This window comes from Diadema antillarum, unplaced genomic scaffold, assembly GCF_040938485.1.
Source record: "Diadema antillarum isolate AM-2024a unplaced genomic scaffold, OU_Dant_1.0 seq00000082_RagTag, whole genome shotgun sequence".
NCBI classification, from domain to species: domain Eukaryota; kingdom Metazoa; phylum Echinodermata; class Echinoidea; order Diadematoida; family Diadematidae; genus Diadema; species Diadema antillarum.
Genome location: NW_027271175.1, coordinates 353,649 through 379,246, shown reverse-complemented (window position 1 = coordinate 379,246; position 25,598 = coordinate 353,649). Strand labels below are relative to the sequence as shown.

The following is a 25,598-nucleotide window of genomic DNA, read 5'->3' as shown; positions in this document are numbered from 1 at the left end:
GCTATACGGACAGGCTCGTTTTGCCTGATTTGAAAATTGAGCGGAAAAATTGCAATATATGTATATATATATATATATATATATATATATATATATATTCTTACAAAGTTGATAATAATTATATCATATCAAATTTATTGTTTAAATTAGCTGTACAAATGCTCATCGTGATGATATGCAGACACAAAAAATTCGGTTCTTATATCACTTCAGTGTAGCTAATAGCATTTTCTTAAAATGCAATCGAAATGCAATTTTGGTTGACATCTGCCTTCCATTTGACATTGAAGTTTGATTTGCAAAGAATGATTATGTACACAGCAAGATTATCATTTAGCATCTCATTTAGCCTTCCGGTAAGCACACTAAATTGGCATCACACATTGTCATGTGATTTTTGTTTTCCGTATAAAATAACAAAAATCGATTCAACTCTTGTAAATTACATTTAAGATTCAATATTGACCCCCAGCGTTACGACGTATTTCACTGAAATCGTCGAGGGGAATGGCTCTGCTAAAACTCTGCTTAGTAGGTAGACAGAAAGATCCCTCTGTCCGGAGGAGTCTTTTATTTTTTTGACGTTATCGCTCTCCTCCGTAGACATAGGAGGGGATCCGTGGAGCCAGACGCAGTCTCCGCGAAACATTTCCCCGACGGCGAGATACAGACCGATCTTTCGGACAAGTTAGTAGGTTGCCTAAATAAATTATAGTCCTCATATAAAGGGAGTGCACGTCCATATTCTAAACTGGGCATTAAAAAGGACACATTTTGTACGAAATTTCATTCAATCACAGCTCACTAGCTGTTGTCACGCTGGCCTCCGTATAGGTTTTTATGGATTTCTCATAACTTATCGCAGTAATTCATATTTCTTGAAGTTATGCGTATCGAAAGACATGTAACGTATACGAGTACTTAAGACATATGATAAGCTGTTGGGAAGGTCATTCAACCATTACAAACTATTTGTTATCAAGCTGGCATTCGCAATTTTTAGTTGCTTTCCCGTAATTTAAGGTAATGACTTCTATCGCATTACAAAAGAGCAAAACATCATCTAGAACGTCCTTTAGCACGATTCATGTGCAGTCCAGCTTGCGACCCCATACCACTGTCCACGATATCTTTGATACACGAACAAAACGTCATGCCTGTGTTATCTGACTTCACCCGTCTTACGCAAATTCGTCACAGATGCTTGGATTTCTGTTTCTGTCCTATATAATTATGATTATAAATAATTGCTCATGATAATTATGGGTAATGTCGTTGTAAGTTACAAAGTACTTGTCCCCTTGCTGCTTACTCTCATTTGATATAATTCTTGGTATTACATATTGAATGTTAAAAAAAAAAACACTTATCGGTGATTAGTCATAGTTGTAAGATTTAGATTTGTAAGATTTTATTGACTCTATCGACCCCCTCTCGGGGTATGAGAGAACAAACATATTTACAATATAATATGAATACAAAAATATAAGTGATAATGTACATGTACATGTGAAAATAACAGATATGAATAAATATGTTTACAAAACAAGGCGTAAAGGACGTTTAACTACTCTACCACTACCACTACCACTACCACTACGTATTGTATTGTATGTATTGTGAGCAATGACGTCACGTTAGGCAATACAATGCAAGAATTTGATGGTTGCACACGGCACGCTAGAATTACGTGACGTGTATTTATGTAGATCACCGTAGAGTATAACATCATATCATATCATTGTAGCACAACATTTTGCAATCCCTCGTGAGTCATGTCTTTCTAGTTGAGATAATATATCTCCCGCCTTTTTTGTCACGTGTTATATTACACCTTTAAAGGTATATATTACCTGTATATTATTTGTATTCATATGTATATCATTTGTATGTTTGACGGTATGATAGCCATACATTGTTTTTTCTATGCGTAATCGTTATATTGACTCGTTTCCATTCATCTCTCAGTCCAAAATATTCTTAAAAGAGAAATTCTATTTTTTCAATATTATTTTATAGCTGGTCTGAAACAGAAAGTAAAATTGGATTAAACATAAAGCATAACAGGAAAGATTTGATCACTGCCGGATAAAAGTCATGAAAGCTGAGAAAATTGAAGTTTCGCTAATTTTCACAAAACAGTTCTATAAACAGTCATAAATATGCAAGTGAGTATAAATGGATGATGATGTATCGCCTTATAATTTGCATAGTTTTTCCACACACAATATTTTAATTCCCATATAGAAAAAAAAAACTGAAATATGCCTGAATTCCATTCCTTCCCTGTTTTTATCGTTTCCGTTCCCAGTTTTTTTAATTGTTGTGCTTGTAAACGATTATTTTTTTCGTTTAATGCTAATTTTTAACTGGTGCTGAATTATCCTTCAATTTTCAATCTTTGATTTTTATTTCTTTTTTATTGTATGGAGTTAACCTCCCTGTGAGGTTGCTTCATTGTTTTCACTGTCATGGTCTACTGTAATTGTCATATAGAGCATATTATGATATATTATGATATTCCTGGTTGTACTGTTATCATACAGTTGTTTTTATAATGAAGTGCATTCCCTTGTATATTGCCACACTTATGATAATTTGTGTTATAGCATGATATTGCTGTCTTAAGAAATAATTTACAATTGTTTGGGGTATTGAATATGATCACATGCCTTTCACATACCGCTGACAGCAATAAAATTGGAGGATAATAGTAATCATATAGTGTTCGATGATAAGATCATAGCGGGTTCTTTTTTTTTTCTTCTTTAGGCAATCTAGCTTAGTTTTATTTGTTACGTTGTCCACGAGGAGATGCAAATTACACGCTTTGCTTCTCACTTTCCAACAATTCAAATTCTAATTCGGTATAATAAAAAAGGCCACCGTATAATGATTATCAGTTCACAGTATAGGCGTAATGATTATCAGTTCCCAGTATTTTTCTTTCTTTGTTACAACATTGTACCGATTCTGTGTTATTGTGTGTCCATAAATGTTTTATTTTGTTGGTAATGAAATGAAATGGAATGAAATGACATAAAATGAAATATCTTTTAATTGCGATCTCATTTTCAGGCACCAAGACTGAGTGTCCTGTTTAGGGGTTTACCAACGAGGGTCATCATTACAAATGAAATGAGGGTTTTATTGTGTGTGTGGAGATATTGATGAGACATTTCAAACGTTATTCAATTGTGATTTCATGCCTAGGCTTCTGGTATCTATAAGAGAGCTGTTCATTGCAAGACAGGCATATTCGTAGACTGGATGTCGTTGTTGTGTTCACTTTGAGTGTCTAGGTCTGAGAGTGTGTGTTCTTTCAAAGTCTCAGTCTCAGATGCTTTATAATAGGGAATAAAATTTGTCCATGTTCAGAGTGTGTCATCTTTACCACACTTTTCTAAAAACATGATTACACTTCTAATGATAACAAGGATAACGATATAAGTAGTAATTATATCATATTATGGTATTGTACGTGAAGATATCGAGGTTCACTGGTAACGATAAATGCAAAGGAATTTCATATACAAAGAAATACTCGAGGCGTACCAACGTGAATTCATTTTAATGTGCATGCACTGGATTCTCCTGATGCAATAACAGCTGTTTTGTATTACGGTATAGTTACGAATTTTGTACTCTCAAAAAAAAAAATCGAGTGAAAATTTTCACTCTTAAAGGAGTGAATACAAAAAAGAGTGAATTTAGAGTGAAATTGGAGTGAATTTCGAGTGAAAATGTTCATTTTCACTCGTTTTAGAATGACGTCAGGGATCACTCCAAAATCTTCAAGTGATCCCTGAGGTCACTCCAAAATAAGTGAAAATGAACATTTTCACTCGAAATTCACTCGAAATTCACTCCAAATTCACTCTTTTTTGTATTCACTCCTTTAAGAGTGAAAATTTTCACTCGATTTTTTTCTAGAGAGTACTGTTCAAATGGACGTAAAAATATTGATATCGTGGTTTTTTTTCACTTTGAGAGAGAAAAGGAATTTGTTTTCTTTGGTAAGCTTTGAGCCATTTGCAATTTCTGAAAATAGAAATAGTACTTTTTTTACTGCAATAAAATTGTTTATTTTCCTCTTTTCTTTACAGTGTGAACAAGGTAATAGGGAGGGAACCCCTTCTTAGGTGTGTTTGACTCCTTTAAAATTTCTTTGATATCAAATTCCTTGCTGACTTCTGCTAATGTTGATTTGTGTACTCTACAAGTTAATGGTGTGCATTGTTTACATTATTCCCCCCCCCCCCGCATCCACTAATGCCCGCCCCTAGAAAAAAAAATGAAACAAGTAAAAGCCTTGCCTTTCTTTATGCCATCAACTGAATAAGTTCAGCGAAATAAGCATCGAAGTAAGATGCACCTAATATACTCTGATTCATATACAAAGTCACAATCACTGACAATGGCAAGACAAGTCTCACTGAATAACACGCGTAAACTTACAATTATTATAGTCTTTGCTACGTAATTGAGTCTGCGGTAAGAAAAGGTTGTTTTGTATAGATCCCGTATTGATATTGGGAGCTGATGCATCTAATTTTGTTCAGGTGAAAACTGTGATTACATGCATGCTCTGATTAAACAATCAACATGTGTGTCTAAATGGATGGTGTCTTTGTATTTCAAGAAGCAAGTTATCCCCTATGATAATGGATACTACCCTTTCCATTCCAGATAGTTAATTTATCTAACTAGTCTACTGCTTTTAAATTCTCAATTTCGCAGGGAAGACTCTACGTATATATATTATATATATATATATATATATATATATATATATATATATATATATATATATATATATATACATATATATATATATATATATATATATATGTATATATATGTATATACAAATATTGGGGTTTTTTTCTCTTTCTTTTTACTTTTGTATTTGGTACTATTCTATTCATTTCATTTCATTTCCAATGCAAATGAAAATTAACAGTTAAATACTCAAAGTTGTTTGAGTACCCAAAATCAGAAATGATTTGAAATTTAGGGATCTGTTAAAAAGAGCTTTTAATTTAAACAATAAACTAATAAGACAAATCGGGCAAAATGCCTTAAAAAGAATAAAGAAAGACAATTATTTTTATTCAGTCGGGCCTGAAAATGTACATTCTCTCTCCTTCGTTTACAAATCCAATTACTCGGCTTACTCGGTTAATAGATAAAGATGCTTTGTTTGACATTTTTACAACCTTGTACATAATGTTGAAATTGACCATCTACTCTTATGACTATTTTGTCAACTATTGCTATTGACAATGCGCACTTACATCGTTTACACTGTAACACTTTATGAGAAATATGAAAACACATTTGATTTAATGTCATCTACCACTGAAAAGGGGAAGTCTATCCCCCCCCCCTCTCTCTCTCTCTCTCATTACATATTGATACGTATAACTATAAAAAAATTTAATCGACAGTGGGTCAAGTTCAAAGGGACTGAAAGAATATACAATGAATGACACAAAATGTCTTACATTAGGAACCAAAGAAAAACTTTAAGGTAGCATGCAACGCATTGGCAAGTGTTTATCTATGGTAATCTATCACTATTCTTACAAAGCATACATTCGTCTATCTACATGCCCTGATTTACAACTTGAGCACTGTCATTAATGATCAATCTCAAAGCTTAAGCAAATAGATTGGATAAGTTTTAGTCAAAGTTCAATTCGAGCTGATATAGTGTCGGCGATAGTAAATTAAGGAAGGTTGGAGGTCGTGTGTGCATTTTCTGTTAACTCAGCCACCAAGAAAGCTACCAAACAATGCAAAAAGTATTGGAATTTTTCTTTCAAGCAGTGACAGAACAACAACAACAACAATCGTAATTATTGTCTATGAATTTAGTATTGCCAATATATCTAGGCTGAACACTTCCATAGATATTCTTGGATTACAGGATGAGGACAGTTATCATTGAATGATGTCATCATCAAGTTTGATATCGTCTTTATCTATTGTTATCATTCTCAAGCCAAACATCTCACCCTATTGCATCTCTCACACATATTAATCATTTTATTCATTGAATATTGCAGTAGGTCCTGGTTTTTGTTTTCCATTTTTCTGAAGTTGATGTTAATATAAATACAAATAATATGCGGAAGAAGAACTTTAATGTCAATCTTAATAAAAGTAAACTAGTCATAATTGCACCAGTGTCTGCGCAAAAAAAAAAAAGTATGATCATTCTGCATACACTCAATTTGCATGCAAGATGACCAGCATTATATATATTTTTGAAAGTTTTGCCTCCAAAAACTATAAACAAAATAGAATGTTTGCGAGCAAAGTTAAAAAGGTCTGAGAATGTTCGTTTTTGCAGCACATTAAAAGGTACTGGAATTTTAGTCCCTTATTCGCCCCGTCCCATTCCCGCATCCCCGCCCCCTTGTCTGTCCCTTTGCCGTTGCCGACTAGGGATCAATGTGTACACACTGGGAATTTTTTCTCCGGCGAGTTCCGCTTTTTCCGTCGACTGGAAGCGAACAACAAGACAAATACACCAGCACCATGTGCTACATACGAGGATCACACAAAGATAGCGCACAGACGTGTAACTCGCATTCTCCTTCATAGTACGCTCGGCTTGTTTGGTACAAATTGAGGAATATTGGGTGAATTTTGGAAATATTGCGTTCACTCTCTCGAGGCGAAAATGAGCGGACGACTCCATGACTTGAACGCCAAGCAAGCAGATGCCCTGCGATCGGTATTTACATTTTTCTATTAATTTCATAAAATGGTATTCAATAACCACTGGTAACAACAATTAATTAATCACTCGTATGATAATAACATATAGCATTATTAATGGATAATGGCGTAGACTTCTTAAAGAAAGACGCAAGCACTAAAGAGATGCCAAGCTGCATCTGATAATAGTCCATTTTTATGATAGTTATTTCAAATGTATCATGTTTCCATGTGATGGAGAGAGACATAAATATTGAGCTTGGTTTAAAAAGACGAACTTTGCAGTCTTTCTATCCTACATTCTTTTGTTTGCTCTGATCGCTCTTTCACATGTGGTTTCGATGTACAGTTATCTAGTTTTCCTTTTATCTCTGAGAAGCAGATTTTTATTTATTTATTTTTTATCATAGGCAGCCTGACGCTCGCTTTTTTTTAGTGAGTGTTGGAAGATGTTCCTGCTTTGCTTTTTGTTATCATCACTGACAGTGGCTTTAATTGGTTTTCAATAATAATCCTAATATTACTGATGGATTAAAGAACAATTTGGTGCTGCGATAGAATTATTCTTAAGTACATGTTCATTGTCAGACAGCAAAAAGAGTGGTAACTATTGGTTCTACTCATATATTATGAAGGGTTGAACATTGACTTTAGTAACATCTTATATCCATATCAAGGAAACCTGTGTCCTGGTCAGTATAGCTTGTTGTTTAAAATAGACGAAGACTGAGACACTATTCGTATGCAAATGAAAGTCGGCACGATGTCACCTAAGTCTCGAAAGCTTGTCTTATGATCAGAGCGCTGTTATTGTTCTTTCATGTATTTGTTCTAAATGAATGTTAGTTCGTCATCTATTCAGTTGCTCAAGTACAATTAATACTTTTTCTTTCGATACCTTTCAACACCTTTCTTTCGCTTTGCAGACGTACTAAGGATAAAAACGGAAAACTAAACATGTCAATAAACAGTGTTATTAAGTCTTTTGCTTTCTGACAGATGTATCTATTATGATGACCTAACAAAAAATACTGCTGATTTACATCCGATTTGAGTTTTCTTTTGTTTTGCTTTTCGTGGGTAATGGAAACAATAAACGCACGGTCATGAAAAGAAAACACGAACAATGTTTACAAAGGGTATATTGTGACCGTTGCTCTTTAATCTATGAAATTACCTTGTAGTTGGACATGAACTTGGATATATCTGACGGATCAAGGATTACATACATACCCGTGACCATTTTGCAAGGTCAACATAAAAGTAACCATTATTTCAAGCAACTTTTAAAAAATCATTGCCGTATTCATTCTTCAGGAAATCGCTTCATATTATGATTTAAATCTTATAAACCGTATCGGTAAAATCAGACGAAGTTAGCAATACTTACAGTAGCAAGTGAAGTCTGAGGGTTTGTCCAGAAATCTATAATTTCATGACATGCCAAAATAAAATTAATCATAAATCAATTTGTCATGTCATGTCTTCTGATTGGATTTTAGTTATTATCATGCTTGTTTGATCTGTGTGGGATTCTTATTCATCATTTCCAGTTGACAACAAACTTGAGCGATGTTCTGGAACCTCGGCACACCGACCATCTTCTATTACGATTTTTGAGAGGTAAGACCAGGGTCTTGTTCAAACGGCAGGAAACAGCACACAAAAAAAAAAATCGACTCTGTTGTATTTCCACGTAAAATGTGACGATTTTTTTTATTTGTTTCCATTTTCCCCTATATTCATGATGTCCCTACACAATAATGGTGAAAATAGGTCTAGCTTTAAAGGTCCAGTTTACCTTTTGGAGCAGTGATCTAATAAATGTTCAAGATATCACATTTGATGCATATGAGTAGGTCTGTTGTACCACAAAACATCCTACCATATAAAATTTTCTCAATAAAGCCTAAAATATAAGGAGATATAAGTATTTTTATTAATAAACCGTAACTGTAGACGGTTTAATCTGTAAACATTTTTATTATAACTATTGTTCACATTTTGTATATTTAAGAATACGTAACATCGACTTTACTGATTCAAATTCTTACAGTGGTTATTTCTATCCCTATCTCACATTTTAGAACTATTTTAAAGCACTGATGCTGGGTTTTTGTTTCATCTGCCAATGGTAAATTATGCCTTTAACCATTAATTTGTCTTAAGTAGCCCCTTTGGGGATTGCCCACAACGATAATGGTAATTTCTTTTTTTGTTAAGACCCACAAGGCTATACTCGTTACAGGGCCGGCGCACTGTCTTCAAAAGTGTGGCGGCCCACTTCCGGGTTTCATGAGCTAACAAGCAAAAAAACTCAGCTCATCTCTCCCCGTCCCCGTCCACTTCCGGGTTTCTTCAGCTGACAAGCAAAAAAAAAAAAAAAAAAAAAAAAAAAAAAGGTCCTCAGCTCATTCTCTCCCCTCCCATGTTAGTGCCACTTACGCACGCGCACGTCCGGGTTGAAAAATGTGTGGGGGCCCAAAGTGATGACACGTTATGTATTCCTTTGTATGGTGCACAAAAAGTGTGGGGGCCCGAGCCCCCACGGCCCCCACGGCCCCCACGGCCCCCACGGCTGCGCCGCCCCTGCGTTACGCACGTTACAAGAGACGAAATAGTGACCAACGTACCCGTTATCTCTATCACTTATTCTGTTTCACCCATACCCTTCTAGAGAAGTGCTTTCAACTCAAATGCTCGGCTCTTTCTTTTCCTTCGTATTTGTTCTTTTATAATTATGTCCTTCAGTGTCCTTTCTGCCGTTTCTCTCTTTCGTTCCCTTTCTTCCCGTTTTTTTTGTGTTTCTCTTTCTTTCTCTCTTTATTTTTTTTCTTTTTCGTGTTCTTTCTTAAGAATAGTATAGGTAAGTACGGATAGATCATGAGTCAATAATGGTATCGAAAGTAATGTTTACATGAAATATTTATCTTCATAAAAACATTCGTTTGAATGTGGAACTTCCTCATACATAAAGTCGTTGTCAACACTATATTTTGACGGGTTCTCCCAACAAGAACGTCTATTTCGGGTTCTTATCTCCTCTTCTTTTCAAACGTTACAATATATATATATATATATATATATATATATATATATATATATGTATATATATATATATATATATATATATACATATACATATACATATACATATAACATATAAAAACAAAAAGTAGTTGAATAATATAGTGGAGGAATACATCGTCTTTGATACTGTTAAGTTGGATTAAGTGTGTAGACATCTATTCACCCAATCAGCCATCACAGGGCAAGATTTTGTTATTCGTAATTTAGCATTACTAAACAGAGTCAATTCAGCCATCAAAATTATAAACTCTGAGATTAGACTTTGAGCTGTATGTCATTTTTTAAAATCAGTTTTCATCTCACCGTGTCTCCTCCCCTCTCCCTTATGTCCAGATTCTTCTTATGTTTTCTCTACTAGAAAGAGAAGAGAGACATTTATTTATTGTGTGTATGTGAGTGTCTATTGTGGTTCACGATATATATAGATGCTTGATAGCATTAAAGAAGATTCATCGAAGGAAAATATGGTCAAATATGGTTATTGAATTTCAAGTGTTGTTGTTGTTTTGTTTTGTTTTGTTTTTTGCAATGAAGCACTTATATCGTCGCAACCACATGCGCTCTTTGAACACGAGGCCATTATGCCATTTCCACTCAACTTCCCAATCTTTTCGTTCACAGAAATATTCTAAAAATCATGTTGTTGTTGTTGGGTTTTTTTAAATAATTTTAGGAGAAAGGACAAACCCGAATCCCCCCGAAAATCAATGTTTCCAGGTTACGTACAACAAACCAATTATTATTATTATTATCAAATTATGTTTCTCAATTCATAAAGTGAAGATTCTTTTTTATTGGCAAGTCGATGGCAGACTTGGGAGAGAATAGTATCATTACTTCACATTATTTGCATAATGCATGGTTCCTTCGGATAACGAGGCTTGATGAGAGAATCGGAAGCTTAGAATTCTATAACCTTATCCCCTTTACAGTCCTATTCTAGTAATATTTTTAGTTCTCTGTTTGGTTGGTATAGCATTATAATTTGTTTCAAATCAACTTGAACATGGATTTAGAATTTCACCTGAGAATATGGAGCTTTGTTGTTTTATGCTTTCAGCGCGGAGGTTTTCAGTGAAAAAGGCTGAGGCGATGTTCAGACAGGCGAGTATACCAACGATATTTTACTCTTCCGAAATATTTGGGTCAAAGTTTAATACTTTGCTTCTTCCTTCTTTTTGTATTGTCAGGTGTTTTCTTCTCTCGATCTCGCTCAAATTCCTTTCCCCCTTTTCCTTTCAATCTCGTTTTGTTGTTGTCCTATGAAGATAAATTGTTCATGCCCTCAGGGATACGTGTCCTTTCAAGCTGAGAGAGCAAAGTATAGGGCTGACGGAAGTATAACTATAGGAGAAATCATAACATTATGTAACATTTTAAATACTGAAGTCGGCTTTGCAATAAAATTTCCATTGAATTGACTAACCACAGTTCAGCAAAGACAGATTATTTTTAACACTACTTAGCAAAAATCGAAATCCTGGGATACAATCAAACACACACGTAAGCACTAAAGAATGTAATTCACAGAATTTCTTTTATTTTCATGAGACAGATTATGTATAAGTCACAAGCAGATATGTATAAAAATCGAAGGCAATTATGTTAGCCCCCCGCACCCCCCCCCCCCAGCTCCTGCATTGCTCTGAGCTGATTAGTAAACCTCAAAAATGTCAACTATTTATAGTATATCAACTTTGAATATAATGCCCTTTCATGAAGTCAGTTTAGCAGATAACAACTTTGCCCTTTAGACTAACATATTTAACAGTTTAAGCAAACTTATGCCACTGTATATGCTAAAGCTAAACTGGGATATACTTCATACGAGCTGCTTGTGTTTCTCTTTTATATGAAAAGACGAGAATGCTGCATCTAATAGATAGCTGATTATTGAGCAACTGAAGTGAGCAAAGTCATAAACAACAAATAGAAAAAAAAAGGAAAACCACAACCCGGTTTATTCATGTAAGGCTGTTCGTCTCGCTCATGTCGTTTTGGAGGGTATTCTTTTCATTAATGTCTGTTGATATTTTAATGCCACGTTATCTCTCTTTATCCAGGATTTAACATGGCGGAGTCAGAACCGCGTGGACACTCTACTGGAATGGTATGAGATACCCGAAGTAAGTAAACATTAATTGAAAACATGCAGATGTGGAAAAAGATGGTATATATATATATATATATATATATATATATGTATATATATATATATATACACATATATATATATATAAGATAGAAAAGGAGTTAAAAACATATATATATTTTTTGCCTTTTGCATAACATTTTTCTACTGGTCGAGATTTGTTTTCCAAACTATGTCTAAACTCATTTATAGGCAATGGATTACATAATGGAGATTAAGTAGATTGTTAGATACAAAGGGTTAATTATATAAGACCACTCAACTGAGCTCAGCTAACTCAAAGCGGAATAAAACAAGATATAAAGGTTCAGTTCAATTATTTAAAGTTTCAGTTCAATTCCATTTATTTCATTTATCAACAGAACATGAATGATATTGTTAAGATCATGCAGATAAGATACAAATACATGACGTCAGTTTGCCAATATTATTCCTTTGAAGTGAATGTGCTTGATATTTCAATAAAATCATGGTTAGTTTGAAACATATTCAGCGAAAAATGGAGGGACCCAGTAAAGGGCAGCGCTTGTAATGTGCTGGTCTTTCAAATGATAAAAATTGATGAAAAATAAATGTACATACAGATATTAGAGTTATAGATATAAATATACAATAATATAAATATAAATATAAACATAAACATAAACATGAATATATAATATATATGAATATACATATAAATATTAATATTAATATTAATATAAATAAAGATAGAGGTAGAGATAGAGATATAGATATAGATAAATGAAGATAGAGATGTAGATATAGATAGAGAGAGATAGAGATAATAGATATACTTAAACCAATATATATATATACATATACACAAACATATACATCTAGTTATATGAGGAAAACAAATTCAGGACAGGACATGGACAATGATAACATGTGACATAAAGAGTGACAAGACAATGCTTACGAGAGAGAGAGAGAGAGATAGAGAGAGAGAAAGAGAAAGAGAGAGAGAGGGAGAAGAACGAAGACAAGGAGAGGTATAAGATAGATCTTAACCCATGTGCTACATAACCTCCTGAAGTGGTATAATACATCAACGATGTATATATGCATGACAGGCATAACCTAGTTCTGGGAATGGTTCTGGGACTGTCCTGAAAATCCCTTCACTTTCGCCTTAAAAGCCTAAGTGGCGAAGGCTTGTCAAAAGGCCATTATTAATGACGAGATTAATGTGCACGAATGACTTTCAGTTTAACAGCACCGTGCTGAAACCTGGGGGTGTTTCATAAAGCTGTTCGTAAAGTTACGAACAACTTACGAGCGACTGGTAATCAGTTCTGATGTGCTATACTTATCAGAATTTCCATAATTCAGCACAAAAACTGATCACCAGTCGCTCGTAAGTTGTTCGTAACTTTACGAACGGCTTTATGAAACAAAGTCATCCTCAGACACATTCATCTTGCTGTAGCTGTTGATATAACTTTAAATTTGCGACGGACAATAAGGCTGATTTGATTAATGAGAATAAATGAGAGTCATTTGTATGAGATTGCTTCTTTTCTAGAGAGAAACTTGTCCAGATTATCTCAAAAGTGGAATACAACCTGTTTATCTTATCATGTTCTACATCTCTTGTCCATTTTCTTCAGCTAGTGCAGTAATTATGCTGGTACGCTGGTCACACATAGTAACAGCTGGGCCCTGTTTTATAAAGAGTTAAAATTGATTATATAGTCGATGTAAACTGTAAGTCTATGGCAGCCTGTGTGGTAAGGAAAGTTAGAATCGATTTTATCTTTTGATAAAACGGGGCCCTGATCATGTAGGGACAACCAACTGACTAATCAACCAACTTCGTCAATCTTGAGCCATTGTGCTGAGGCCAAAATTCCGATGTAGACATGATGTCTGCCTTAGAAACTCCCCCAAATTAAACAATGTTAAAACTACAGAGAGAAAAATAATTTAAACAAGACTGGACTCGACCATGAGTTTCTGGCACGGGTTGTGGAATGGGGTCCAAACTCCATCGTTGTCAGTTTTTGATAATGCGCGGGGACTATAATTTTCCTGCCAAGAAGATGTTGTATCTGTTTGAAGTGAAGCGATTGCATAAACTCAAACCAGTCTTACTTTGGACAAAACTTCCCCTCACTGATGAAATTTCAAAAACGCATCTAATATATATATATATATATATATATATATATATATATATATATATATATGTATATGGGAATCAATGCAAATTCTGCTATTACTGGCAGGGTTCTTCAACAATTAATATTTTACTTTGCATATACTACGTGGTACTATACTACTATACATACGACTATAGCATACTTGCATTATTTACTTCATCGCTTCTTCCCTGTTAAAAGAATTGATTACGGTGGCGGAACTTCTACCAGCACAGCTTGAGAGCATTATTTCTTCAGGCATTGTTTCTGCATTGAACGGATTTAAAAATGCTATTCTACGTCACATCCATGCCACCATCGTCTTGTTACTGGATTTACTTTGGCTGGAAAGTGACTGCATCATACCCTTTGATTTAGGCCCCAACTTCTCTTTTCTTTTCTTTTCTTTTTCTTTTTTTTTTGAGGGGGGGGGGGGCTTTTTTCTCCTATCTTTGGATGTCAAATGAATGTGAAATAAAACAAGGTGCACAAGACCATAGTAGTTGTGTTGAGTTGAAATAAATGTGAGCTGAATTCTGAAGTAACTGTAAAAGAAGGTTGAGTCAGTTTGAGTGTCGTCGGAATAAAAGTCCTCCCCTCATCATTATTGTCCTATCAAGGTCTGCCTGAAATACTGGCCTGGAGGCGCCATCGGACTGGACAAGGAAGGTCACATCGTTTGGATTTCTCCCCTTGGCAACGTCGACCCGAAAGGTATGACATTTTGCATACTTCGATCACACACACACACACACACACACAGTACACACACATTTATATAATGATAGCATGTACATAATACCTGATACAAACAAAAAAGGGTAAAATATGATATTAAAAAAAAATACAATGTTTGTCTAATATACTAGTTTCATATTTGAACTACAGCATGCCCGAATTTAACAGTAACAATACGAAACTCTTCTAGAGTTCTGGAACATGCAGCTGTGTTGTTTTGAATCGGTCCAGTGAAGTTTGTTTAATTCTTTCTGTACAAGTAACGTCGGACAGTGGGTACAATGCCATTTGGGTCGGCACTCAAAACACATAGAAGATCAAAGTTCATCCACAATGTTAAAGTTAGCCTCTCTCAAAGGTCTGTACGTTGTTGTTTTTTAAACACTGACGATTTAGCAAGTACATCGTACAAGCAGTCTAAAAGTAATAACTGCTAAGCTCTACACAGTAACACAAAATATTACACCGATACTACTATGGGTGACACAAGGAAGGATATCACCCCCAAAAGCGAGAAAAATACAACATGATTTCATAACATGGATCTGATGATAGAGTTGTTAATACTTAAGATATATTTTGCGTATACGTGAGTACATACAGTGTACATACATTTATATATATGCAATTATCGTCAAAATGGATGTTTGTGTGCTGCTACATTATCATTACTATCTAAACTAAATTCTATTCCAGTATCATGGTGATAAACAATATGGTTCACACAAACAACTTGAAAAGTGTTCAAGTTTCCTCGAGTACAGTGTACCTAAATTTTGCTCAGATACAATATGTATGCCTCCGTTGCTATACCGTAGGTATCCTATTTTCCGTGAAAGCAGGGGATGTCGTCAAAACACACATCCACATTCTAGAACGACTTACAAAAGAGCAAGAAGCAGTATCAAGTAAGGTAAGTTAAACTGCTTGAGCGTGACGGTTCACTTCAGCTCTTTTCGGCTTTTGATAACGGACGAATTATCGCTCTTAAATCAGAAAATTGTACAATTACTGCTTCTCAAGTATGTTTACTTGCTCGCTGAAATGCTAAAAGAATGCTGTTATCTTCGCCAATCAGTAGTTGTACCATGACCGTAGACTAATCACAATGTTCATTTTTTGTACAATCATGGTTGAGGCGTCGCAACCGAAGCACATGTAAATGCATGCAGCTGAAACTACTCTTGACGAGATCAAAGTTGACTAAAGTACAAATAAAAACGTGCACATTACTAACAGGAGTACGTGGGATGAATCGAATCAGTAAACAAATATTTTAATATTATACGCAAAAAAGCGAAGCACATGCGAGAAAACGTGCTGGAATGACAGTGCGCCTATATAAAAATTTCTCACTTTATGATCTATCCATTTTACACAAACAAGAACGCTTCTCCCATGCAGAAACATTTTCAATAGCTAAAGCTAGCAAACGTGAAATTTGTTCCTTAGATTTATGATACTGCAGGGACAAGTTTGTGCGCATGATGAAATTTTGCTATTCTGAGCGATTGTGTGATTTCGTCCTTTCTTGGTGTAATATTTTTTTACATGAGTTTTATGATATGAAACTCGAGATTAAAAGTAGCAGTTCTTCAGATATTAACATTATTGCCACCCTATGACTCCCTAAAGTAATGTGCTTTGTTTGATTGATAGATTAATTCGTTGATCGATTAATTGACTAATCAATCAATTGATTCTTTAATGATTTCAATATCATGATTAAAATCGGCAACTCTTGCATAAATGTCACCATCATTATCACCATGATTACAGTCAGACCGACTATCAAGCTGTTCTTTCTTTGATTGAATAACAAATGATTGCTTAATAAAGTGGTTTAGTTATTTGAGCGATTGTGTAATTGATTGAATAATATAAATTGATTGACTAGTTGTTTGACTGACTGATTAATTATCTGATTGAATGATTGATTGATTATCCAGCTTGGTCGTCATATCGAGGGCATCACGTGGATTGTTGATCTCGAACATCTAGGCACATCGCACATGTGGAAACCGGGCATGAATGTAATGACAGAGGTGAATGCACTTTACTCACCTTTGGTTGCTTTTATTGTTACATATTCCTCACGTAGGCCTATATTGTATTACACACATATGAAAAATTAGACTTTGCGAATTGTCGAATACAGATACGTAAGAGAATTGATACATGTGAAATATGAGTAATTTACACCAAAATTATTGCCTGTAGGCCGTGAATTAATTTCCACAACATTTGGAAATGCCTATATACACGTATGTTCACGAAAACAAAGTTGCACAATCATCACACTGTCATGGTTACTACCATACATCCACATTCTATGAAGTAAACATAATGAAATATATACTCCATCTTGTCGACAGAGCACGATGTAAATTAACGCATCGCTTGTTGACACTCTCTTCATTAGCGTCCAGGGTGAGGTAAACATGGTAAAGGAAGTTAAAGAGTAAAAAACAAACTTCTTTTCTGTTTCCTTTTCTCTAACTGCACTGTATAGCCACCATCAGCAAGTAGGACAGTATAACATGGAAAACTAAGAAAAATCTGTGACATTTTTCTTTGCTCACATTCTACTTATGTGTTATTTTTTCTGTATTTTGCTTGCATGCTAAGTTTCGTACTCTTGCTTCATTAACAATTTCTCCCTCAAAAATATTTAAAAAAAATAAGATCGCTGGTCTGTTTGAACAACACTATCCGGAAGTGATTCACCGAATGATCATCGTCAGGCCGACGAAGATTTTTCCAGCTGTCTATTTCATACTGAAGCCTTTCCTCAGCGAAGGGACACGGGAGAAGATCAAAGTCGTCGGAGGTAATAGGTTTATTCTGCTGATGCACGTTACGAGCTCGGGTCATAAATTCCACGAGTCACACAGCCCACGAGTAGCATGCCCACGAGTCACCCTAATTACGAGTCATACAGCCTACGAGCTGAACACAAAATGAACAGATAAGAGCACAATACCTGAGCTCGACATCAACTAAAATAGGCCCACAAGCTTTGCGGTCCACGAGCGATACACTAGCCAAGTAAGGCCCATGACCTAATATATCATCAAGAGGCCTAATTATGTACGTAATAGTGTCGAGCTCGAGGACCCAATACTTACATGTATGGACTTATTTTACTTAGTGTCTAGTTAGTGAGCCTGTTTTACTTGGTGTTTAGCTCCTGGGCTGCGTGAGCCGTTAGTGTATGATTCATGGACCTTTTTCCAATGTCTAGCTCGTAGGCCGTATAACTCGTTGGTGTCGAGCACGTGAGATGAACCCTACTCTGCATATCCAAAAGGTTTTAGCGTCAGTCTCATTTGAACGTTCGTTCAGACCTTTAAACGTATTTTGCACATCAATCAGTAGCATAACTGTCGTTTCTTGCTTTCATGACATTCGAGTGTAATCTCATAAAACCGTAACTCTTCTTTTCCCCTATGTCTTTGAAATCTAAAGCATGCACTCAACAGGGGAGCATAGTATATTTTCATTAGAATGATCTGTGTGTGCTGTGTTTGCCCTGTGTGTGTCCTGCAAAAACAAACAAACGAACGAAAAAGTGCTGCAAAAGACTAACGCAAATTCAAAAGGCAATGTACTTTATGAACCAGATGAGCTTGTTTCCAATTAATGTAATGAATATTTTGCGAATACACCAAACTCTTGAACTATCTGTCTATGTCAAAATAGCCCTGCTGAAAAGAACACAGTATGAAACACAGTCTTAAATTCGGACGCCAACAGTGTGAACATAGTGTCTCACAGTGTGTTCCCAGTGTGCTCCCAGTGTGTCCCCAGTGTGTTCCCAGTGTGTTCCCAGTGTGTTCACAGTGTGTTCACAGTGTGTTCACAGTGTGTTCTCAGTGTGTTCCAGTGTGTTCCCAGGGTGTTCCCAGTGTGTTCACAGTGTGTGTTCACAGTGTGTTCTCAGTGTGTTCCCAGGGTGTTCACAGTGTGTTTCCAGTAAGTTCTTCACAGTGTGTTCACATCTTTGATTTTGATTTTGATTTGATTTTGATTTATTTATTCACCGTAAATTCAGCATAAAAAAAGAGTGCAGTAAAAGTATGACAAGCAATAAACAACATATGATCAACAGTAGAATAATACATAGAATGCATCAAATATAGAAAAGAGGAAGAAAACAAGAGAGAGAAATAAGCAACGAATATGTACGGTAGGATAGCCCATTCAGCTCAGTCTACGAAGACATGGCTGTTCTTCCATGGGGTCCCAGTATAAAATTGATATTGACATCAGGAAAAAAAAACCATTCAAACTGTAAAAAAATATGTATATCACTGACAAGAGAAAAAAGGACATTGTATGTCGACTAAGCTACAAAGAAAGTAAACATACTATAAAAGGATTACAAAAAATCTGGAACAAATGATATCAATTTACTAGAAAATGAAGCAGGACTACAAACGACTTTTAAGCTTGGAGGGAGATTGTTGTATTGCACAGCACCCCTATAATAAAAAGTTCTTTTACAGTATTCTGTCCTGGGTTTTGGCAATGCTAAGTTACCTGTTGACCTAAGTAAATAATTAAAATGACAATATTGGAATTGATCTTTTAAATACGGAGGTGCAAAATCATGTAATGCCTTTGACTCTCTGTGAGCATAGTGTCTTAAACAAAAGGTCCAGTGTTCTTCACAGTGCATGCAGTCACATTCTGTGTAAACACACAGTGGGACACTGTGTTCTCCCAAGGCAGGCTGGGAATACCTAGTGATTCGTCAACTTGTTATCCGGAGGAAGTCGAACACTCTGAAGACATGAAACGCATAGAATTAGGAATTTTGTTCAATGTGAAGATTACAGCTCGTTAAAAAATAAAAATAAATAAAAAATATGTCGGGGGGGGGGGGGGGGCGGAGTTCCAGAAGAATATGTTGCTACACTTGTGTTTTGCATTGAGCGTTAGTGGCGGAATGGCTTATTTTCTTCACGCTTGACTACGGCTCTCAAACGGTATTTTGTTGTATTGTATTGCATTGTATTGTACTATATTGTATTGTTTTGCATTGTATTATATTGCATTATGTTATATTTTGTTGCATTGTGTTATATTGTAGTATAATGTATTGTATTGTATTGTATTGTATTGTATGTAGCGGCCAAATTTCGTATCGTTTGTGTGGTACACGTTCATTGTTGCTTTTGTTTGTTTGCTTGCTTGTTTGTAGAGTAGAATCGGGACGATTATGTAATTGCAAGCTCAATGTTTGGAGAATCAAATCATGCCGAAATCAGGAAATCGATGTCAGTCGACTTTCCAGATCAAACTTTCATTGGGGAAGGGTCACTCTTCAGTGCTGAAACTACACCTGGCTATACATACTTATAAACACATCTATCTCAAAGGCAGACTAATGTGTGATCAATGGACCGAAACAGATCGTTGAAACAAATGACAACCGTCATGTTTGACATGTATGATTCGCTCAGGGAACTGGAGGGACGTCCTGCTGAATTACATCGACGCCGATGTACTTCCGGTTCACTGGGGTGGCACGCTGACCGACTCGGGAGGCAATCCGAACATGTGCCCGAGCAAGGTAAACTATTGAGACAAAAATAGTACAATGTAATAAAGAGTCTCTGAACAGTACACATCCAGATGGCAGGAAGTAATACACTCGTAGACACGTGGTGGTGTGCAAAATCACAATGGCAGTCAGCTGACAGTTTTTGGGGGTTTTTGTTGTTGTTGTTGTTGTCAGGAAATGCTCAAAACGAACATGCACATTGAAAGCAGAATTTTGACATGCGCTCTTGGTATTTCGTCAGAAAGAGAAAAAAAAACAAATCAAAACAGACAAAAATGATAAGAGCAGAAATTAGATATGAGAATGACCTTTCGATTGGAGTTTCAGTGTGTTCAATAACTGTGCATAGTTTAGTGTATTGCCCACATACTGGGTTTCATGCTGTGTCGTTTGCACGGGCCAATACCAGCAACCGCATAAGCGGGAGCACCACTTTAACGGGGAAAAAACATGTCCCCCCCCCCCCCAGATTAAGCGTTGACCACTGTATCTGTTGAGTGATAAGAAGTAAAGGAATAAACTCTAATGTCTTGCTGATGTTGTTTTCGACTGGAAGTAGCGTGGGCTGCGAATCATCGAAAGTGGCAGTTTGTAAAGAAAAAAACACCTTATCATCTGTACTCATATTTATTTCGAGTACGACACTTTAGCAGTGATTAATCAGTAGAGTAGTAGTTGTAGTAGTAGTAGTAGGAGTAGTAGTACATATAGTAGTAGTAGTAGTAGTGGTGGTAGTGGTAGTAGCAGCAGCAGCAGCAGCAGTATGTAGGTTGGCCTATAGTAGTAATGGAAGTAATGATGTGGAACATGTAGTAGGAAAGGTGAAAGGTATTGGTGGTTGTTTTTTTTTTGTGTTATTTTTTCTATGTATGGAAATTACCTTCATTATGATATGGACTTTCAACATTATCCTCACATTGATATTAGTGTCTGTAACACTGAAATAACTTCTAATTTTTACCTTTATTGCTAGTATGAGAAGGATTTTTATTCATTTACTTATTTTTACCTATTGATGTTTTATATTATAAATGTTCATGGTCCCTTTAGTAACCAAATTCACTGTACATCCCTTTGCCAATAATCTTGCATTGTCTGACGTCAAATTATATTGTATTCGCGTTTGAGAACAGAACCTACCGTTCATTTGAGATCAATTTAACACATCTGGCATGTCTGGAGTTTATCAATGTTTATGTGGCATAGAAATTTTCATAGGATTACTTTTTAATCTCTCACTCAAAACTGGTGATATCAATTTAATCTGGAACTTTACCACCGCCAAGTATTATCTTTCCTGAAGAAAAGGTTGATTTCTCTGTCATATATATATATATATATATATATATATATATATCATTTAAAACAGCGAAAAACAAATCAAACTCTTGCGCCTGAAAACAACCGCTACTTCCTGTCTGACGCTTGTTATTTGCAGATAAACCTAGGAGGCAAGGTTCCGACTTTCTACTACCGGAAAGGTCGCAATCTCGAACACGACGAAATGATGACCACGCAAGAACTTCCGGGTAAAAAGTCAATAGAAATCAAGTTCAAGGTCAACACCCTTGGAAGCATATTCAGGTGAGGTTGTACTCTGTTAACCATTGGATCTTCTTCTCTTCTTTTTATCCCGTTCATTTTTGCCCGCGCCTCTTGGGTCATGCATGATATACATTCTTAAAGTGCAGCTTGTTATTGTTTTCTTTAAAAGTTAATGTGCTCAGTCATGCATGACAATTTTCAACATGATTAGGTATCAAAGAAAACAAGAAGAGTTCTCCTTTTCTCACAACCAAGATCGTGCTCTCCATATTTGACAATTATGAAATATTAGCCCTCTAAATTTGGATTATCCTTTTCTTTCTTGATGCGTACTGTGACTTCACGATACCACGACGCTTATCTAGAAAGCTTGACGTCATCATAACTTGTTGACATGGAGTTGACCCTGTTAATTTACCGAGTATTGAATACCCACATTGTCTTTATTTGAGTTCCTCAATGCCTCGTATCATTTCATTAAAAAAAAGAACAATAGCAGACATAGTTGTCCATGCAGGTTGCATTTTGAGCATTGCAGCGTCTGTTTGTTTCCGCTAATGATTAATGAAATTATCTTGATCAATCCTTGGCTACTGCTTGAATTCCCTCTCACAAACAGTGAAGAATGATGAAGGGAACTTCCCCTAAACTTGTCGCTTTGCATTTTCTGCATCTTATAGATAGCTTTTATCGCGTTCCGTACTCCGCTGCGTCGTGCACCAGGTACGAAAGAAAAGCAATAAGATTGAAACGACGGCCATCATCTCAAGATTTGATGTGCACAAAGAGGTTATCGATAACAATGACAGGGTAAACATATGAATTGCCGCACTAAGTCCAAGCTGGCTGTAAGGAATACGGCAACATGGGAACAGAAACGAATATGCATGTAAAGACAGCATGTGAGTTCCTCCCCTCACCCATTTCCATCTTCTAATTTATTCACTCAAATGTCTCACTTCTCAAATGCTCATCAGAAGTATACCCCCTTGATTATTTCTTTACTTTTATTCACATTACGCGGTTGCGCGTATTATGTTATTGATTATGTAGAGACGGAGTAAAAATAACTTGAATTTTAAACTAAAACTATACTGGCAGAGATTTTATCTAATCTGATGACACTTCAATGACTCAATGACTCACACGTTTTCATTCAAGTAAAATGAGATAATGTTGTCATTGCCTCACAAATCAATCAACAATTGAGACTCAAGCCGATGAATCTTGTTTGTCGTTGTTGTGATTATTCTTGTTGACAGTGTTGGTGTTGCTGTTACTATCGTGAGTTCAGTTTATCTTAAGTTAATGTTTGATATAATTTATGTACCTATTAAATGCATCGGATAACTGTGTGCAGAGGTCGTAAAGATTGACTACTAATCGGTTGCCTATAATTCATTCCATAGACTATGCATTATTATTGCGATAAACTGAGGCATGGCATATGCCAAGAGACATCCAATACTTGAACACAAGCTGACGCGCTGAGGTGAAATTTGTGTATAATAAATTACGTCCCTCTTTTCAATATAACAACCTCTCCCTCTCTCGTTCCCTCTTTGTTTGATAGAAGAGGGACTATATGATAAAACCGCAGCCGATTCGTTTCAAAGATTATAGTTTCGTTAGAGAAGTGTCATCATTAAAAAAAAAAACAATGACACGAATTTCTGAGCCGTACAAAAATTTGCGATGATGTTACAACAGAATATCAAGATATATGTTTTTACGCTTTATTCAAAGTTTGAACTACTTGAACTACTACTGTTGAAATACGTTTGTTGAAACACGATTTAAAGCAAAATTTGAGATAGGTAAGATTTCGTTGTAAATTTCGTGCGCTGAACCCGACTAGCAAATCTAGATCAAATTTCTTTCTTATATCCAGGTACGAATTCAAGACGGAGTCTCACGACGTGGCTTTCGGTATCACTCGGACCACACACACGGGAGAAAAGGTTGTTATCTTGGACGAGAAGCGGTATAACAGTCACATCGTAGCTGAAGACGGGGAAGTTTGGTTCGAGGAGCCGGGATTATGTGAGTTTCGAATCGAAAATTCGTTTTTGTTCGTTTGTCTGTTTGTTTATCTGTTTTTGTCTGTCCCTTTGGGTTGGTTAGTTGATTTCTTCTTCACTGTAGATTTTGTCCTTCATTTAATAACAATGATAAGTCACACCTTTTTGCGTAATAGCGATATGTATGCATGGCGTGTCCTTAATTCCGGAGAGGTTGGGGCTGTCACCATGGTAATGTAAAAATAGAAAAGATTCCCGCCAGATGCTGCCAAGTGCTTTCGTTATTGGACGAAATCTTGTTAACCACAATGTCCCATTCGACACGGGTGTACGAAGGGTATAAACTTGGGATTGCTGGGGGTATAAAACACAGTGATAATGGCAGGGCCCTCTTGAAAATTGGTGGCAGCACTGAAGAGCTCACTAATAACATCATGCATGGATGAACAAGGTCATTATCAAAAGTATATTCTATTTACTGCTCGTTAAAAAAAAACAGTCCGCATAGTCAAACCAAAATTAGCTCCAACCATAATATGACTTCCTGATTCCGTTACTACAGACATCGTGAAGTTTGACAACCACGGAACGTTCATGAAGACCCGAAAGCTCAGCTACTGGACGGAGGTCATCGAACCACGGCTCGATGTCAACGAATCGTCGCTTGGAGCCAGCGTGGATGACATCGTTCGAGACAGCGGCTTTCAAGATAGTCACTTCCTCTCTAGAGGGCGCTCTTTAACGTCATTAAATGCAAGCCATGATTCTCCCTTCTCCTCGTCCACATCAACTTTACCACGATCCACGGCGCCCCCTAAAAGGAGCGTGAGTTTCTACTGAACTAAACAAATTAAGACACATCAAGCAAAAGAAACAAGAAAAGGATTCCGCGGAAATCGGACTACGTTTGCTTTGCCAACCAGCGGCGGATTAACCTGTTTTGATATTATGAGGACATGCATCCGATTCGCAAAGGGATATAATAGGCCTATATACAGTAATACTATTTTGGAATTATTGGACACACCGACCCTACGGTAGACACGTGTCCATGACAGTGGTTCATGAAGACAGCTCAGGCGCAGCTCAGAGAGGCGAGACGTTTTGGCAACCGTATATGCTACTCGTCTAAACACACACAGTCTTTGACAGTAGTAAGGTGCCGTAGTGCGGTGATATCAATTCCCTGAGAGTCCGAACAGATTTATTTAGTGTAATAGAACAATTGAAACAAGGTCGACTGTTTCACGGAGGAAAATGTCAACATCTTTGCAAGCCGCGTTTACCCGGATTCATGCATAGATAGATTTGGAAATATCATCCTTAATGTTGTTATCAATCGTGTATTTTTTATCACAGTAATGATAGTAATAACTGGAATATTTATCTTTGTTATCAATTGTGTATTTTTATATAATGATAGTAATAATCAGAATCTTGTATTAGTATGAATATCATTAGTGTCGTTGTTATTGTTGTTTAATTTAATCTGGCCCATGCTCCTTTTTGGTATTGGCACTGAGAGCAATGAGCGGAGGCAGAAATGAAATATATTTTGGTTGCCACCAGCCCGCCATCCGACATCTCAATTCCGTAGACGGCAACCTTAT

General features: G+C 36.1%; 1 protein-coding gene across 1 annotated transcript; it reads left to right on the top strand.

Moving 5' to 3' along the window:
- Positions 1 to 6,573: 6,573 nt before the first annotated feature.
- Positions 6,574 to 25,234, top strand: LOC139726233 (SEC14-like protein 2). The gene is made up of 12 exons (XM_071637300.1): positions 6,574 to 6,745; positions 8,283 to 8,352; positions 10,880 to 10,923; positions 11,883 to 11,945; positions 14,736 to 14,829; positions 15,672 to 15,766; positions 16,803 to 16,898; positions 17,539 to 17,683; positions 20,322 to 20,431; positions 21,861 to 22,006; positions 23,859 to 24,010; positions 24,551 to 25,234. Exons 1-12 carry the CDS (start codon positions 6,692 to 6,694, stop codon positions 24,826 to 24,828), a joined length of 1,347 nt encoding a protein of 448 aa, XP_071493401.1. The 5' UTR covers positions 6,574 to 6,691; the 3' UTR covers positions 24,829 to 25,234.
- Positions 25,235 to 25,598: the final 364 nt, after the last annotated feature.

Coding starts and splice junctions, on each gene's coding strand:
- LOC139726233 (XM_071637300.1), top strand. CDS start 6,692: ATGAGCGGACGACTCCATGACTTGAACGCCAAGCAAGCAGATGCCCTG. Junction 15,767..16,802: donor AAGAAGCAGTATCAAGTAAG/GTAAGTTAAACT, acceptor TTGATTATCCAG/CTTGGTCGTCATATCGAGGG. Junction 24,011..24,550: donor GTTCGAGGAGCCGGGATTAT/GTGAGTTTCGAA, acceptor CCGTTACTACAG/ACATCGTGAAGTTTGACAAC.